At 37.7% G+C, this 18,899-nt stretch overlaps 1 protein-coding gene across 11 annotated transcripts in view; it reads left to right on the top strand.

Annotated features, from left to right (window-relative positions):
• The window catches only part of DST (dystonin), a 435,613-nt gene that overhangs the window by 175,240 nt on the left and 241,474 nt on the right, over positions 1–18,899 (top strand). For all 11 annotated transcript variants that reach the window (XM_081294333.1, XM_081294339.1, XM_081294338.1 and 8 more), the window contains one exon: positions 3,595–3,656. In XM_081294333.1, coding sequence (XP_081150459.1) covers positions 3,595–3,656 — 62 coding nt within the window. The remainder of the gene's footprint in view (positions 1–3,594; positions 3,657–18,899) is intronic.

Below are 18,899 nucleotides of genomic sequence, written 5' to 3'. Positions count from 1 at the left end.
AGGGCAGTTATAGGAATATCTTAATCATAACTTGATATGGAAGCTGTTTATTCTTGAATTAAAAAGATTTTTTATTAAATATTTTAATGACCTTTTTCTTCCCTGAGGATTTCACCTTAGGGTTCTAGATTGTTAATTGGATGGGAATAATATGACTACTACCTAAGAAATAGCTTTTTCTTGTTTCTGTTTCCTTTTTGCTGAAGGCATAGAAAAGTACCGCTGGGATTGTGATATGAGTGCTAGTCTGGCACATAGCTTCCATTGTTTGCAATCACTTGTCCAAAGTTCACTTCACATAGCAGGCCATATTCCAGCTCCTTGTGTGTGAGTGAGGTGTGTTCAGCTCTCCTGGTTGAAAGATGACAGTGTCTTTGGGTACTGTTGCAGCCCAAGTTGTTGGAAGCAACTACAGAAGGGATCATAGAACTTTGGTGGAGAAATCTGTACAGGGGTGTCTGGCTAAACTGCTTTCTCTCCTTCAAGCCCTGCCCCTGTGCCCTGGACCTTCTTCCCTTTCGTGCTTACCTATGTGGTGAGGGCTGTGTCCTTTTCTCAGTTGGAGTGTGTGTCACACTGCCTTCCTGTAAGAGGTTCTTCTAGGTGATGACCTGCAGAGGTCCTGGCCAATGCTGTTCCTCTCCAGCCTGGTGGTTCCAGTACCACCATGGCACTGGGCTCATCAAAGGACCTGATGAAAGCTTAGAATGAATGAGTGAGAAAATGAGGGAAGTAAATCTGCATTTATCAGTGAGGTAGATTGGTAGATCTTTTCCTCTTGCTTTGTTCTTGCCTAATATACTAGAACCTATGTTATATTTATATTTTTGCGTATAATTGAGATTCTTTCTGAACTTTTTAGGAATAGCAAGGCTAATAGACATTTAAGACACCATTATTACTTCAAGATATGTAGCCTTATAAGCTACTGTGTTACAAATACAAGTAATTCTGCATTGTTTTCCTGAGTTGAATTATGCCCTTTCTGAAGCATAATTCATATCATGGGTATCTTTTATTGGAGCACATAAAAACATTGTGGCATTTAGTATATAGTAGAAAAGAAGAAACTGTAGATGGTACTCTAGAGGGCCAACAGAGTAATTGGTAAATATTTTGTGGAAGATAATATTGGTTAACAATTATCAATATCATTGTTGTCATAGTAGTTATTTTTATTGAGATTTTCATTTGGATTCAGACAAATTTAACAATTTTGGCATAAATTTGAAGCATTCATATTCAGAAATAGCAAGCTTCCACCTCTGGATCTGCTTTCTGAAACTCCCTCTCCAATTTTGTAATATTAGATAATAAGTAAAGAAGAAGACTAGACGGTTGGTTACTGAAAAAGTGTTTGTTACAGGCAGAATCAAATAATAGGTTATATTTAGGTTATCTTTTTGTTTCTCTCTGACAGTGATAGGAAATGGAAGGGTTTCAAGGGGGTACTTTGCAGAAAGGCTTATGAAATTACAAGCTGCACGTTGGCATTAAAATGGAGGAAACAGCAACATGCCATCTTTGAATAGTTTTGTAAAATATTGGACAAATGATTGGATCGCTTTACTAAAGTTTCTTCAACAGTTTCCTTATCATGGAGCATTTATGTTTTTTCAAAACTTTTATTTTGCTATTCTAAATGCTTTGATTTACATTTTTATACTTGTATTTGTACATTCCATGATTATAACTTTAGGATAAGTTCTAGAAGTAGACTTGCTGGAAAAGGGTATATATGTTTTTAAGGTCTTTGATCTACATTGTCAAATTGGTCTAGAGCAGTACTCATTGATAACCTTCTTCTAGAGCAACACTGCCAAGAATTCACATGCTGATAGGAATGTCTGCAGCTCTGGTTTTCAATGTTAGCTGTGTCTAGCCCTCCCCATCCGCCTTTTTTGAGAAAAGCCCTCCCTGTTTTGCCCAGGCTTCAATGTGTAACCTTCCCACCTAGGTCTCTCAAGTAGTTGGGATTATAGTTGTGTGCTACTGTGCCTAGCAGATTTTAAAAAATGGATTAGCTATCTTCTTTTGCTCACTTGCATATTAAGATGTTGATCTTAAATAAATTATTGATCTTATACTAATGATCTGTGTCTCATAAATATCAGTTAATTTGTCTTATATTTTTGCTTATGTTTAAGTTATTGTAGGGAACATAGATACCTTTAATAAACAGGACAAGCATTTTCAAACAAACAAAAACTATTACAACAACAACAAAAACAAGCCTAGTTCTACTGCAGTTTAAGGAAGTTCAGGGATAAAGAATGAAGAGGTAAAGAGGTAAAGAAGGAGAGCAAGATTTGTCTTATCCCCAAGGAAAGGTTGGAGAAGAGCAGAATGGTAGTGGGACAGGAAAGAAGGTGACCTGGGAAAAGAAGGGTATTCCCAGATGCAAGAAGGAGTAGGGAAGGACACAGAAGGTAGGGAGTGCTGCCTAGAAGTGGGGAGGGAGAGGGTAGTGTAGTTTTGCAAGTTAGCTCTAAGTGTTGGAAGAGTTTGATTCTCCTTTGAAATAATTACTTGATGTATCAGAGTATTTCGATTGTTCTTTCTTCCTAAAGCATAAGAAGCCTTCTCTTACTCTTCTCTGCACTGGGCAGGATCTCTTTCCTCAGTGAGGCTACTTAATTGTAGTGTTTCTTTGTTACCAGACATTTCAACACAGGGACTCTAGGAGTAGCATAAATAAGCCAGAGCCCACTTCAAGCCAAAGGATCTGAATTTAAGTCTTGCCTTTTGCGGGGGTGGGGGGGTAAGGGGGATGAGGGGGCTGGGTAGCGAGGGTCCCAGGGATTGAAATCAACACCACTCAACCACTGAGCCACATCCCCAATCCTATTTAATATTTTATTTAGATACAGGGTCTCACTGAGTTGCTTAGCACCTCGCCATTGCTGAGGCTGGCTTTGAATTTGTGATTCTCCTGCTTCAGCCTCCAGAGCTGCTGGGATTACAGGGATGCACCACTGTGCCCAGCTAGGCTAGGTCTTGCCTTTTAACAAGACTTTTTTTTTTTTTTTTTTTTTTTTTTTTTTTTTTTTTGTGATGCTAGGGATTGAACCCAGAGTCTTGTGCATGTGAGGCAAAGCACTCTATCAACTGAGCTATATCCCCAGCCCTTAATAAGACTTTAAACCATTTTCTGGATAATTGTGGACAAATCAGAGACTTGGTTTCTTCTGTAAAATGGGGATGACAATATCTACTCTCCTGCTTATGGTTGCAAAGAGCAAATAGGATATGAATGTGTTAAAATACTTTGAAAAGTTCAGTGCAAGGGCTTACTTGAAGCCCGCAGCATTTTTAGAGTCATCTTTGTGCTGGTGGATGTGATGGAGTTAGGGTTGTACAACTGAGGGGCAGTTGTAATGGACTAATGCTGGCACATACAACATTGAAGAGACCATCTGACAAATAGCCCTTTAACGCTTTCTTGCAGATGGCCTAAAGTTGCCAACATTTAATAAGAAAATTTGAATGCACTGAGCAATATCTCTTGGATATCCTATTTTCATTTATATGCATGATCACAAAGTGTCTTTTGCATAGATCTTATCAACCTTATACCTTATTTTAATCTTTCAGATGAACGGGACAAAGTTCAGAAGAAAACATTTACAAAATGGATAAATCAGCATCTCATGAAGGTCAGTTTTTATTTCTTTCATATCTTGGAATTGTTTTGCATACTCCAGTTTATTGGGCAGTAATTGATTGTATAGGTTTGAAGCATAGCTTTTGAGTATCAACTTGAGAATTTAAATTCTAGAGCATTTCACATGCATTTCAGGGATCTGTAATTATTTGGTTTGTGGCTTATGGGTAATGATGGAAGTGGGAAGAAAAGTACCCACTGATTACAGTGCTTTCTGTGACATTAGTAAAACCTACTATTACTGGACTCAAAAAAAAATCTCTTCAGTTTAAGAAATCTGTAAATATTTATATGTTAAAGCACAAAAAAAGTTGCATTTCTAGTAAGATTTCTCTCTCTCTCTCTCTCTCTCTCTCTCTCTCTCTCTCAGGATTCAAGTTCTGGGATAAGATTTAAGTGGTTGGCAGAGAGTTAGATGAGAAAAGAATTGGATTGTAGAAGTACAGGTCTAGACTAGTTTTGCTTCTTGCACTTAGTAAACCCAGGCATTGGTCTTACGTCTCCATTTCTCTGCCTGTGAGGCAGTTAATAATAGTTGTGGTTCTTAAATGAAGATATATTTGTATGCCATGGGTCACTTTGAGAATCTGATATATAAGCTCTGCAGAAAAATACACATGTGCACAAAATTTGCATACCATTTCATGGAGCTTTTGGACTCCACTAATGCCTTTCTGAATTCTCAGGTAAGAAATTCTTAGAATTTCACAATTAACTGTTGGTCAATTTTTTCCCTCCATTTTTTTATGGACAGCCATGAAATTGAAAATAGTATTTCTGTGTTGAAAGAATTTTCTCACAAAGAAACATTATTTTAAATGTGATTGTATTCTTAGATAAGATTTGTAGGCTTGCTAATCTAAACTATCATATAACTTATGAGTGGTGCCAGTAATGTAATAGGATCTAATCACCTTCTATAAGAGTGATTTTTATTTCAGGAGCATGTCAGTATTACCTGAGAGACATATCAGTTCCTGTCTCTTTCATCACTCAACATAACCCATTTCTCAAATTCTGTTAGCGTCCCTCAGAGAGGGCATGTCACCTACTCCCCAGTTGAGAATCACTTCTGTAGGGAACTTCTGTTAATACTGGGAGCTAAATCTTCTAGTGTGTTGACAAGAGATAAAAGGTTGAGACCCGCTTAGTGATGCTTTTGTGAAGAAAAATATCATGAATTCTTATGAAGGATGTCAGCATTCACCTGCCGTCTCCCAAACCTTTGTATCATTCTGCATGTACCATGCACTGGTGTAAAATGGACCCTTTTCCATGAGGTAGGACAGAGATGGAGCCTGTGCAGGCTAAGGTTTAGGGTGTGAGACTTTGGAGCTGAAACCTCCGACAGGATTTTCTCATCTTTAGGGTGGCTAGCTCTTTGAGGAAGATAGGCTTCTGTGGCTGCTGCTAGTCTAGTAGTCTTTGTATTTGTGGCTTGCTGTAGTCTTTGTATTTGTGGCTTGCTGGGGGCTGAACAGGTAGGTGGGGTATAGAGGATTGCCCTGCATCTTCTACAGCATAGCTACTTGAGGTTTACAAGTTAGTAATCAAGTTGCAGTTGCTGACTGTGAACACCAGAGAGAAGTAAAAGTGCAAATATGGTCCATTATGGGTACTAGAGGTACTAGACAGATATATTTCGGGCCTACTATGAACATACTATGGACCAGGCATGTTGAACTGGCCATTCATCTTAGGATGAATTGGATGATTCAATTTAAGGAGACTGCCTTTGTTAAAAATATCAAAATACCAAATGAGTGGTTTAGAACAGAGGCCATATTACTAATTTTTAGGGCCCATCAATGTTCTTGGAAAGAATACTTACATTATGTGTAATATACATTACGTGCATTAAATCATTTACTCCTTCCAGCAACCCTCCAGGGTTAATTTAGTAGTCATACACAACCTGTAGAATCAGGTAGCAAGGGTTCAAATTTGGATTTACCTAGAATATATAACCTTCATGTGTGTATTTATGATAGATCTCAAAGATTTAAGACTTAATTCTGGGCTGGGGATGTGGCTCAAGCGGTAGCGCGCTCGCCTGGCATGCGTGCGGCCCGGGTTCGATCCTCAGCACCACATACCAACAAAGATGTTGTGTCCGCCGAGAACTGAAAAATAAATATTGAAAATTCTCTCTCTCTCTCTCCCCCCTCTCTCACTCTCTCTTATAAAAAAAAAAGACTTAATTCTGCTGTAATACAGTAAGAATTGAAAAAAAAATTAGTATTTTAGATCCAATAGCCAATAGATAGATGCCAGTGTAACCTGCTGCCAAATCAAACTGGTTTGTTTATTTCTTAGAGTCTGTTAGAGGTGAGAGTTTTAACTGTTGGCTAGCGGTATAGTTCTGTAGTTGAGCACCAGGTCGAATGAATGATTCCTTGGATTCAATCCTAGCACCAAAAGCAAAATGAAGCAGATCAAATAAAAGTAAAATTACCCTCTATCGAATTAATAAATGACTTTGGGGAGTGGAAAGCTAGACAGTGTAGTTTTTAAAAATTTTTAATTTTTTTTTTTTTAGATTCAGATGGACACAGTATACCTTTATTTTATTCATTTATTTTTATGTGGTTCTGAAGATTGAACCCAGTGCCTCACACATGCGAGATGAGTGCTTTATCACTGAGCTACAATCCCAGCCCTAGACTGGCTCCCATTCTTGTTCTGTTTTTACTGTCAGCTCAAAGTAGACCTTTTTTCTAATCCATAGAGTTTTACACTGAAATTTTTACACAGAACTCCAGAATGTCAGAACATAGCCTTTTAATCTTTTATTCTTTTATCTAGAAGTTGTTGCATTATTAATCCTAAAGAGAAGAGAAATAATTTAATATTTCCAAACATGGTAGGACACTGGGTGTTAAGGGTTTTTTTAAATTTTTTTTTTTAAATTAGTTAATCAGAGACAGTTTAGTCATGATGTGATCTTTTCCATGTTTGACCTGAGAGTTGTTGAGAAGAATGTTCTACTGAGTGAGTAATCAGCCACATCTCACTAAAAGAAATCTTGATTCTGGGCACGGTGTTGCAGGCCTGTAATCCCAGCAGCCTGGGAGGCTGAGACAGGAGAATCCAGAGTTCAAAGCCGGCCTCAGCAACCCTGAGGCACTAAGCAACTCAGTGAGATTCTGTCTCTAAATAAAATACAAAATAGGGCTGGAGATGTGGCTCAGTGGTCGAGTACTCCTGAGTTCAATCCCTGGTACCAAAAAGAAAAAAAAAAAAAGAAAAAAAAAACCACTTTTGTTTTAGGTGGCCATTGGCAGTCATCCAATTAGTGGGAGATTAAAAAGTACGAATGTGAATTTTGGTTAAGAATCTTAATATTAGGAAAATATTTCTCTGTTGGTTTTCTTATATCTTCATGAGAAATACTTATTCAGGGACAACAGGGAAGGGAGGGTAAGTCCCATGTCTTTCTTACCCAGCAACATTCCTTTCAATTAGTGGAAAGTAGTTATTTGAAGAGTTTAATAAAAATAGAATCATGTTATATAAATGTTAAGGAAAAGTCTGGCTATGAAAAATTAATTAATAAAAATGAAAGAGTTATTGATGAATAAAGAGAAGAAATTGGGAATAAAACCATTCAGATAAAATCCGAATATTTTTGTGTGTATTCTATATCTTGTCTGTTTATTTTATTTTTTTGGTATTAAGAATTGAACCTAGGGGTGCTTTACCATTGACCTACATCCCCAGCCCTTTTCCTTTTTTAAAAAATTTGAGACAGTGTTGCTAACTTGTTGAGGCTGGCCTTGAGCTTGCAATCCTCCTACCTCAGCCTCCTGAGTCTCTTGGATTATAGGCATGTGCCACTGCACTGGGCTTCCCTTGTCTTGTTTTACATGTAGTCACAAGTAGTCCTTACAGCATACTTTATTTTTAAAAATATTTATTTATAGTTGTAGTTTGACACAATACCTTTATTTTATTTATTGAGTTATGTTGTGCTGAGGATCGAACCCAGGGCCTTGCACGTGCTACACAAGCGTTATACTGCTGAGCCACAACCCTAGCCCCTTACAGCATATTTTAAAGAAGAGGGGGAAGGAGTTTAAAGGAGAAAGGTGAGAAGGCAAGGGACAATTGAGAAGTTTAAAGGGGTGCTTTGTACAGGAGGGGTGCTTCCTCATAGCCCTGGAGTTGTACACTGGGATGGTCCCAGGGTCAGGAGACTGCTTGGCTTCATGTAATGCCAGGAGTACTGACTCAGGCTAGGGATGTATACTTCATCTTATAAATAATAGAGCAGTTTTGGGGGTGTGTTTTCTAGATTTTATTTGATTTTATTAATATTAATTTAATATTATTGCATTTAATATATTGCCTGGTCTTTTCACTCTCCTTGTGACTCCACGGAGAACGGTTCTTGGTTGTTCTGCCTCTTTGGATGGTGAGATTCCCTTTAGAGTACTTGGATCCCCAAAAGGCCCTTCTTCACTGGATTTTCCCACATTTTATAAAACAGCATATTGTGCTGAGAGCAAATTATTGTTGAAAGGAAAATGTCTCCTACAAGTTTTTTTTCCCCACTGTGTGGCAGGTAAGCCCAAGCACAGGAGAGGCAGCAAAAGTTGCTGATCCAGGAGCCTGACCTTCAAGGTCCAGCAAATGGGGCTGTGTCCAGGCTTTGAAGTTTGTGTAAACTTAACCTTCTTATGCCCTTGTCTGTCTGTAATGTGGTGGTAATGCTAGAGTAGCATGAGGATTTAAATGAAATGAACCATTAGCATAAAACACAAGACTTGGCACATTGTTAAGCTCTCAGTGAGTGAGAGCTCCTGGTATAGGAGAGTGATTGACAGGTGGCTCTAAATCAAATTGTAGAACGAATCTGATTTGCCTTCAGTGTCCTTCTACCTCCCTCATCCATGTTCTTCTTTTTACCTCAAGTGCATTCCATTTTAGTTCATTCATTTTAGAAAATGCAGTAATTTTGGGTTTGGCATCTCTTGAGGAGGTAGTCTGTCCGCTCCATGCCCTAGAGTCCTGCTGGGGCACTGACAGTTGCTTACTGGAGGTGATCCTTAGTGGTTCCTTTCTCTCTCTCTGCCTTCCACTCCCAGACTTTAAGGATTGATGTGGCCTTCAATCTTTTTTGCTTCTTCTGCTCTCCCACACCTTCCTCATACAAGGGGAGTTAGCAAAGTCCTGTCATTCTGAAAGGTTGGCAGCTTCTGTCCTCCCGCTTTGCAAGGCATCTTCCACATCATCCCCTTTGGTTCCCTCCTGTAACCGAGGGGAGGCTTGCCACTAGAAGTCAAGAAGTGAGCATCTGAATGTGAGGGGAGCATTGTGTCCACTTTTGATTTCCTTGAGCACTGTGATATGTTACAGATCTACTGCACATTCCCCTGGGCCATGAGATTTTGTTGACTTTTCTCTTCCTTACAGTTTCAACTATTTGTTTATTAATTCTTGTGACTTAGGAAGTTAGGATTTCTGCAGCTGTAAAATAGCACTTAGTGAGTGCCCAGGGATGATTCTAGCATAGTCAACTTGTAAAAGTTTATATGGCTGAGAAAAGTAAACATAGCAGAGCTTTGAAATGATTTTTAAAGTTACATCTCTTTGTATAAAGATTCTTTTTCCTTAAAATATTTGGTTAGGATTTTAAAAATATAACTTTTTCTCCAGAAAATAATCTAATATGGTGTTATTTTATATTTATCAGAGCTGAAAGTCCATTTGTTTAAAGAAAAGAGACTGGTTAGGTGAGACTTATATTTGTTGGTGAGCAGTTGTCTCTGACTTTTTGCCAAATGTACTTAACTTAGTGTTCTGGTGTTTCACTTGTGTGAATGACTAAGCCTTCCTTATAGTGATTGTTCTGGCAAGAATGTTTTTCTTTTGATTCATCATCCTTTGGAATACTTTTAAGAACAAAATCTAGTCAACATACTTAGATCTGCTTCTGTTAAGTCTTTTCATACATGGGTAGACTGGATTATTTACCTTGTAAATCATGGTTTCTAGGTTAGCTATTTGTGGTGGGAATGTTTATATATTATTATTTAGCATAATTTAAATGTGTGAAAGTAGAAAATGAATGAACTGGTAACTATTACTTCAGTTAGCTAAATTTTACCTGGAGAATTGTTCCAAAATACAAAATGACTGATATTATTTTATTATTTACAGCATTTATTTATAACCATTTTGCTTGAGGCACTATAGCTGTCTGTTCAGAAACTGGAGAGTCTCGTATGACTGCTTGTTATTACTGATCACATGCATTTCTGTCTTGCTATCTAGAAATTCATAGGAGAAATGACACCTAAAATTTTTGAGTATTTATGGATTAGCACTTGTCTTTGGTGGGGGGGGGGTCATGAAAGAAGGAAGCACTTTATTTTCGGAAGCACTTTGACAGTTACCATGGTTTATAAGGTTCCTTTTAAGTGTTTACTTGGAATCAGAATTAGGACTTGAGCCATGACTGAGAGGCTGTGTTTAAGAGGAATAATTTAAGGTGATGAATGATTTTTAGGAGAACATTGGAATCTGGAGAAATCCATGTGATGTGATTTTCTTGCATAGGATTCATCCAGCTGGCAACTTACAATGGAAACATATTCCACAGCACCTGTCTGCTGCATTGTAAAGTTATTCCATAACATTGGAATTTTTTTCTAAATATTTTCTTATTTTTTCCAAACTTTAATGTATTGATACATAAATTTATTTGGAGAGAAAGAGGCCTTGGATTCCAATGTTGGACCACACCCTGTTTGTTAGTAACCTTCTTGGTTTTTACATGGTAGACACCCAACTGACTATCACATTTTTATCTCTGTTCAGTTATGTCTTCGGAAAACTTAGTTGACTCATGGCACAGATTTCCTTCGCTCACATGGCAAAGTCATCGACTTCATGGCTCCATTGAATCAATCATACTATTCTTTCTTTTCTTTTTTTTAAAAAAATTTTTAATTGATTTTTAAGAAATAAATGACAGTGGAATGCATTATAATTCTTATTACACATATACAGCACAATTTTTCGTATGGTGGCTGCAAGGAAATGTAAACCCCCAAGCTGAGAACACAGTAATTTCTTTTAGAGAACAGAGGTGTGTATGTATGTGTGTATGTGTGTATGCGTGCACACACATGTCGGGTTTCTGTTCTCGTGACTAAATGGCTCAGGGGTCATTCCAGGTAAACTGGGCTAACTGGGCTGTGCAAAATAACCACACAAGAGACACAAATATCTTTTTCTTTGAGTCACTGTGACGGCTTCTCTGACCTTAAGGGTCTGCAGGAAGAGAGAGAGAGAGGAGAGAGAGAGAGAGAGAGAGAGAGAGAGAGAGAGAGAGAGAGCGCGCGCGCGGGCATGTGCTGACCCCTTTTATTGAGGAGAAGCTATTCAAATGAGGCAAGGGGTCAGATTTCAGGGGGCTGAGTCTATCTTCATGATGTCCATTGTCAGCAGGTTGACTGACATCTGGGTAGCCACACCCAAGGGCACAGTAAGAGAAGGAGACACACATAAGGCACTTCCATGGAACATTCTATCCTAAATAGGGCAAGGGGTTATATTACAAAGTAATAGGTGAGCATAGCTCCACCCATGGGGCTGTAGGAAGACAAAGCCCGGGCACAAAGACACAGTCACTGGAACCCTAGAAGAGCGGGGCAGTCTAGCACTATGGGTGTCTGAGGCCACATTGCCCAGCAGGGGAGTTAACTCAGTCATATGCTAGGTTGGTCACACACACACACACACACACACACACACACACACACACACGGGTGGGTGGGTGACAACGATGGGAAAGTAACTCTTTGATCTGTGTTCTTGACCATTGCATAGTTATTGAATAATTAATGGCCACAGATGGTACATGGGACTTTTTGGATGATTGACTTGATGAAGATTTAATGAAAATACTGCTTATTAAAGTATAATGCAGTGTTTTTGCTCTTAAAGTCTACAATATATTGTTTTCAGACCTGAGATTTATACCAGTGGTTCCTAAACTTAAGTGAATTATATTTACATGGAGGACTTGTTAAAATAGACAGGCCCCACCTCAGGAGCTTCTGATTCACTAGATCTGGGATGGGGCCTGAAAATTGGCATTTCTAACAAGTTACAGAAATTTTTGTTTCTAACAAAATGCTGATGCTGCTGAGCTGGGCAGTTCTTTGAGAACCTCTGTCATAGGTAAATGGATCAATATGTAAATAGCCATCAGTTTCATTTGGCAGATCCAATAAGTATTTTAATATGATTTATAAAATAATAAAAGCCGTCTTTTATTGAACCCCAGCTGTATGCTAGGTATTTTACCATATTATTATCAATATTAATAGTAAAGGCTGCTAATGTTACTGGAGTGCTAACCACATCCCAGGATCTGCCACTTTTATGGCAGTGTGTTTATTTCTTACAACATTCCTAATGGACAGGTTCTGGCAGTTATTATCCCTGTGTTACAGATGACAAAACTGATGCACAGATATATTCCATAATTTCCAAGTTCATACAGGTGGGGATTCTTATGGAAAACAAGGCTAAGAGAGAATATATTATATCTGCTAGGTTGGACAAAAGTTTAAGGAGGAAGTGAAGGTTGTACTCCAGTCTGTCTGACTCCAGGTCCTTTGCTCTCTCAACTGTGCTGTATTATTAAGGATAAAATTGGAATTGACCGATTAAAGCTTATGGGGAGCAGCTGAACTTGACATTTGGACATTGTTTCCCTTACAAAAAGGACTTGTTATTTACTTTATTTCTGTTGTGTTTTAAGAGATAACAGTACGTAGTTGAGGAAGGTTAATTTTTTTTTTTTTAATATCTGGTTACAGGCCTGGGTTATGGCTCAATAGCAAAGTGCTTGCCTCACACATGTGAGGCACTAGTTTTGATCCTCAGCACCACATAAAAATAACAAAGAGATTGTGCCCATGTATAACTAAAAAAAGAAATATCTGGTTAGAAGCCTCAAGTATAGAATCTAGGAACGAATCTTACAAATCAGGTTTTTACAAATGTGAAAGAATGGTTGATATTTTCAGAACTGTAAGAGATACATGGAAGAGTATGAAATGGTTTTGTGTAGATAAATACTAGACCAGGATTGAGAATCTCTGAATCTTTTCATCATGAAAAATGATAATTGAGTAGAATAATGATTTTCATCAGGAGGAATAATAATAGAATACTCTTCATTAAAAAAAAAAAAAAAACAGAATAACCCTATGCTTAACATTCAACAGGGCCATATTGAATTTCTGGTATCATCAGGGCTGTTTTTGAAATACACTTCTCTGTTTTCCTTTAGCTTGCCATTTTGTTAGAGATATTAAATATATATGTATGAAATAATTAATCAGGCAGGTTAAAGTGCCAGAATGAAGGGCCAAACAGTAAGATTTTAAGAGGTCAAAGCCAGAGACATGGATGGGTTGGCTCTCAGTAGGAGGTGGGGGCTGTGTCAGAGCAGGGAACTTGACTTAAAGTGGAGCACAGGAGAGGGTGGGTGGGGAAGCACAGTGAGTCTAAAGTCCTGGGCTACCAGGGCTTGCTGGAAGGAGATCAGATAGGGTAGAAAAAGGTTAAGCCAGATGTGGACTGGTGGCACATGGCTATAATCCCAGAGGCTCCAAGGCTGAGACAGGAGAATCATGATTTCAAAGCCAGCCTCAGCAACGGTAAGGTGCTAAGCAACTCAGTGAGACCTTGTCTCTAAATAAAATACAAAATAGGGCTAGGGATGTGGCTCAGTGGTTAAATGCCCTTGCGTTCAATCCCTTGCACACCCTGTGAAAAGGTCGAGCCAGAAAATACATAGTGGTGATCAGCTAGTGAAGGATGCTGTTAGAAGTTTTTGAGGACAAGAGTGACATTTTAGAATCCTAAAATGGGCACTAAGGGACTGTGCCTGTGAATTCATGACTGTGTGTTCACATAACAGGAACTCAGTAAGTGTTTACTGAACGTGTGAACCTTCTGGGGAGGTGACTGCTGGCTTAGCCCAGGGAACTCTCTGCTCTGTAGCAGATCCTTGGATAAAGTCAGAGAAGACATACTTGCTTATCACATCTACAGATGAGGAGAATACTTAGAATACTTAGCGTAATTAATCAATAAAATCCATTCTCAAAGGAATTGCGAAAGTTGGACCTTTAGTCTTATCTGAAGGACAAAATTTTACACTGAAAAAATGTTATGTTCTGCTCAATAATTGAAATATCTATCTGTAAAGGATACAGGAAGTCTGATGTAGCAATAATTGATACAAGTAAGACCCGGGGCTTGGCTGACTTCAGGTTTACCCCAGTAGTGTATCTGAGTGCCATCTTAGGTTATCTTGAGTGTTTGTAGCTCTTTTGTACTGTTCCCTTGTTGGGTCACATCCTAAGAGTTTCGCTCAGTTCTCAACAGTGCATCCTAAGGGGGAGTGTCTAGAAGGAGATATCCATGATGATGAGGATCTGGATACCAACTTGGAGGAAGAATGATGGAAACAAATGGGGCAGTGAGTGGACTTGAGAAAAGAAGATAAGAGGGAAATTCAATGGGTGTTTTCAGATATAGACAGGCAGTTATTTAAGAATGATCATGGTTCTGGGTTTATTTAATAATATACAAGAAGATTACTGAATAATTTCAGGGTTGAAGATTTAAGTTTAATAATAAGAAGTCTCATGACATCCTCAGTGTCCAAAAATCAGCACTTAGTAGGTATTTTTTTGATCTAAGGATATCTTATTAGTTTCCTATGACTGCTGTGACATATTATACACACTTGGTGATTTACAACCAGGACATTTATTCTCCTTCTGTTCTGGGGGCCAGAATTCTGAATTCAGTTCCCCTGAGCTGAAATTAGGTCTCAGCAAGGCCGGGCTCCCTACAAAGTCTCTAGGGCCAATTGTGCCTCACTTCTTGTGACTTCTGGTGGCTGCCAGCATTCCTCAATTCTTGGCCACATCATCCTAGTCTCTGCCTCTGTGGTTCCATTGCCCCTTCTTGTTCTGTGTGTGTCACATTTCCCTTAGCTCTATTTTATAAGGATACTTTTGATTGGATTTAAGGCTCTCACTAGGATAATCCAGGATAATCTCTCCATCACAAAATCCTTAAGTTAATCGTATCTGCAGAAACCCTTTACAAATTAGAAATTCATAGTTCCCACAGATTAGGATCTGATATCTTTGTGACCACCATTCAGCCTCCTACATGTATGAACAGTTACAGCTGCCTGATATGAAGTCCTTGCCAGTAGATTCTTGGGATACAGCACTCCCTAGCCATCGCCAAATTCCCACGAATATGGAAATTTAGTTATAATCTGTTAGAGATGGAGTAAAAATAATTAGTGCATTGGTAGGAGAGTGAGCTAGGTGATGTGTAAGATACTTTCTGAGACCAAGATTACAACATCAAATGACTCAGGTTGGAGATGTAGCTCAGGTTGGGGATGTAGCTTAGTGGTAGAGCACTTGCCCAACACATACAAGCTCCTGTATTCAATCCCTAGCACTGCCCCCTCCCAAAAAAAAGTCAAATGATTTTTTTCAGATGACAAGATATATGAAATACTAATTAGTAGGGTAGACACAGAGATTGTCTTTTATATTTATTTATTTATTCTAATTTGTTATACGTGACGGAAGAATACATTTCAATTTATAGTACACATATAGAACACAATTTTTCATGTCTTTGGTTGTACACAAAGTAGAGTCACACCATTCGTATCTTTATACATGTACTTAGGGTAATAGTGCCCATCTATCTTTTGTATTTAAAACTTTTGAGATAATTTCAAGTTTTAATTTTACAAAAATAAAAACAGCATAATTAACACTGTTATACTCTTTATCCAGATTGCACTCCTGTTAATGTTTTACCTTATTAGCATTTCCCTCATACTCTGTGTGTTTGTGCATACTCATGTGCCTTTTTATTTTATTTTTTAAAACTCTGAACTAATGGGGTAATTATACACACCATGGCCCTATCCCTAAGTGCTTCACTATTTATTTTCTAAGAGTAGGGATATTCTCTTTTTTAAGCACAAATCTATCAACTTCATAAATTTATATTGGTATAACACTTTAATATCCATATTCCAATTTTGTTAGTTATCCTTCATAGCATTCCCCGACCCTCAGGACAGGATCCAGTTCAGGGGCAGGTTTTGTGTTTAGTTGTCATTTCTTTTTAACCTGCATTAGTTAGGAACAGATTTTACAGCCTCTCTGCAGACTTTTATGACATCAACATTTTTTTAAGCATGCAGACAAGGGCTTTATATGAAATGAAAGTTGAATTAATAGCAATATATATTTTGAACTTAAAGTTATTTGATGACAAGAAGTAACTTTTTTCTTTTTACTTATGCAGGCCATTTAAGTAAGCAGTTACAAATTATTTAGTGTTTATTGATAAAATTGTGAACTCTTTTTTCAAGTAAAGATCATGAAAATTTTATAACATAATTTTATCAAGTAACTTTAGTTCCATCTTGTGGTCAATTATATTTTTTCTTCTTGACTTCCTACTCATTATTATCATTATAACTACCACCATTCTTTCTACCATTTATTGAGTACTTGTTCTGGGCCAGATGCTAGACTGGGTATATTATGTGGTATACACATTGTCTAATTTAATCCTTAGTTTACTAGTGAGGAAACTGAGGCCCAAGGAAGATAAATTATGTGTTCAACATGAAGTCACTAGAATGTGGCACACTTGAGTTTTACCCCAGGTTCTTCTAGCTTTATAGAAAAACTTCATCATATCAACACATTATGCCACAGTCAAAAGATACAGATTCTTGGATGATCAGAACAAACAGAGGCAGAGGAGTGGAACAAGGAAGCAATGATCTGGGATACATCACCTCTTTACTTATTGTCAGTGTCTCTTAGCATTTCCTCACATTTTACATCTTTGCTAGTTTGCTTTGGCCTCTTAATATGGACATACATTTCTATTTGCATTCTTCTTTAATCAGTTTGCTTTGCAAGACTTCATAGATATAGATAAAAGTATGCAAAGAAGCCAAACGCAATCCTGAAGATCATTGTTTTAGCTGGACAAAGTAACATCTAAGACCTTTTCAAAGAAAAAATTATACTTCCATCGGTGTATAATATTCAAGATCATGCTTTTCATGCCTGTACATCAGAAGTGTGTGCATTCTGTAGAAGGCAAATTAAAGCTGAAGATTTGGTTTGGTTTTCTAATACTAGGCTAAGCTACACGAGGACAGGGCTATGTCTGTCTCATTGAACCTGATACACTGTGTTTTTCCTTAGACTTTGCTAAAACATTTGTTGTTTAATGAATGAGTGTGGAACAAATTAAACTTTTATCCCCACTACTTTGATAGAGGAAATAAAAGGGTTGCTTTAAGGAGTGAGAAAAAGGTAGTTTGCAGGAAGAATACATTTATGGTAAGTTCCTTCTTTTAAAGCTGAAAAAAACCTATTTCAATTTAGATATAGAAGCTCCCAAGTCAAGTATACTTAGGATTGACTTCTGACTCTTCATGTTCTTGCCACTGAATTAGTTTCTCCATTTGTGGCTAGGTAGGAGTAGGTTTACTCATGCATAGATGTGATTAATTTATGTGTCAGAGAATACTAAAGCGCTTTGTGTACTTATTCACTGTTATTTTCATTAGTTTAGAATTTAGAAAAATATTGGCTAGATTATTCTCACCTGGAAATTCTCTAATAATAAATTGATAAAATTGATAGATTCTCTGCAGCCTTATTACAGAGATAGTTAGATTTCTTTGAAGGTCTAACATTTTTCCCCCATAGAATTTAATAGCAACCCTGTTTCCAAGCCCTAGTCAGAGTGCTGTACCACAAACCTAAGGGAGAGTTCAGTTTTAAAGGGGACAGACCTAGGAAGACAAGAAGCAGAGGAGTCAGAGGCCAGAATCAGAGAAGCATTGGACACCCTGGGCTCCAGAGAGGGAGCTTAATGATGAAAGTGGTCCAGGTATCAGAGGCGACAGTGTGTCACCAAGGAAGTGGCTAGGTGTTTGGAAACTGATAGTCATTTGATCTTAATATAACAAAAAAATTCTGTATTTCGAGGAAAGAAAAGAGGGTTGACTTCAAAGGGAAGCTTTTGAAGCTGAGAAAATTATTGCTTTCTTCTAAAAATGCTGAAATTCCTGCCTTGTGGCACTTTGATGTTGATGCACAGTGTTAACATATTCTGATACTGATATTTGCTTGAAAAAATTTTTTAATCAAAATTGTTCAAATACTTTTTAAAAAAAATTATTATTATTTATTTATTTTTATGTGGTGCTGAGGATTGAACCCAGGGCCTTGCACGTGCTAGGCAAGCGCTCTACCACTGAGCCACAACCCCAGCCCTGTTCAAATACTTTTGTGTTTTAAAAAAATTCATGGAAATCTACTACTAGATTTCACATAAAATTTAAGGAGATCATGGTATTTTGTTATATAGTATTCATATAAATATGAATGGGGACTTTCATAAGTCATTTTTAGAGGCTTGAGATTTGAGATTGCATTTCTTTAGATGAGTGAAATGTTCTAATATTGGGCTTGTCATCAGGCTAACCCAGTCAATCTTATTTAATGCATATCCTATTTTACAAATGTTAAGAGGTTTTGTTTCAGAATCTAGGGTGTCATACACTGAGGAAAAAAAAAAGAGAGGTTATCTTCCTTCATCCCTAAACAAATTTGAGTTTCAGACTTTTCTACAGTTTCCATTCCTTGGACTCACTCTCTTGTCTGCAGGGTTTGAGTGCATGTGCATATCCTCCTGAGGTGCCTTCTTTCCAGAGTTTTCATGATGGACTCCCAGTCTTGTGGTTGGTAGGAAGGACAGAGGGAGGCCTAATTCATCTATCACAGTCTGTGAATGGTAGGGAAATCAACCTCTGGTGGAATTTCAGACAGCTTCAAGAAGAAGAGATAGGTGGTTCAGTGATTTTTGAGAAGCATCTGAAATCACCAGTGACTTGTGAAGTCAGTATCAACTCTTTGAAAGTGGTCATGACTTAATCTAGTATCATGCATCATTTTACAAAAGAAAGTCTCAAACTTAAGAAGTACAGCTATTTCAGAAAGTCCTTCCTAGACTAGTTTTTCTGGTGGAGTAACCTTGAGCCTTTCTGAATCTTAGTTTTCTCATCTATCAAAGAGAGATAAAAATACTGAATAGAGCAAAATAGATAAGGCTTTGAACACAGTGCGTG

This window comes from Spermophilus citellus (genome assembly GCF_964194105.1).
Source record: "Spermophilus citellus genome assembly, chromosome: 5".
NCBI lineage: Eukaryota > Metazoa > Chordata > Mammalia > Rodentia > Sciuridae > Spermophilus > Spermophilus citellus.
This window is presented reverse-complemented; position numbering and strand designations above follow the sequence as displayed.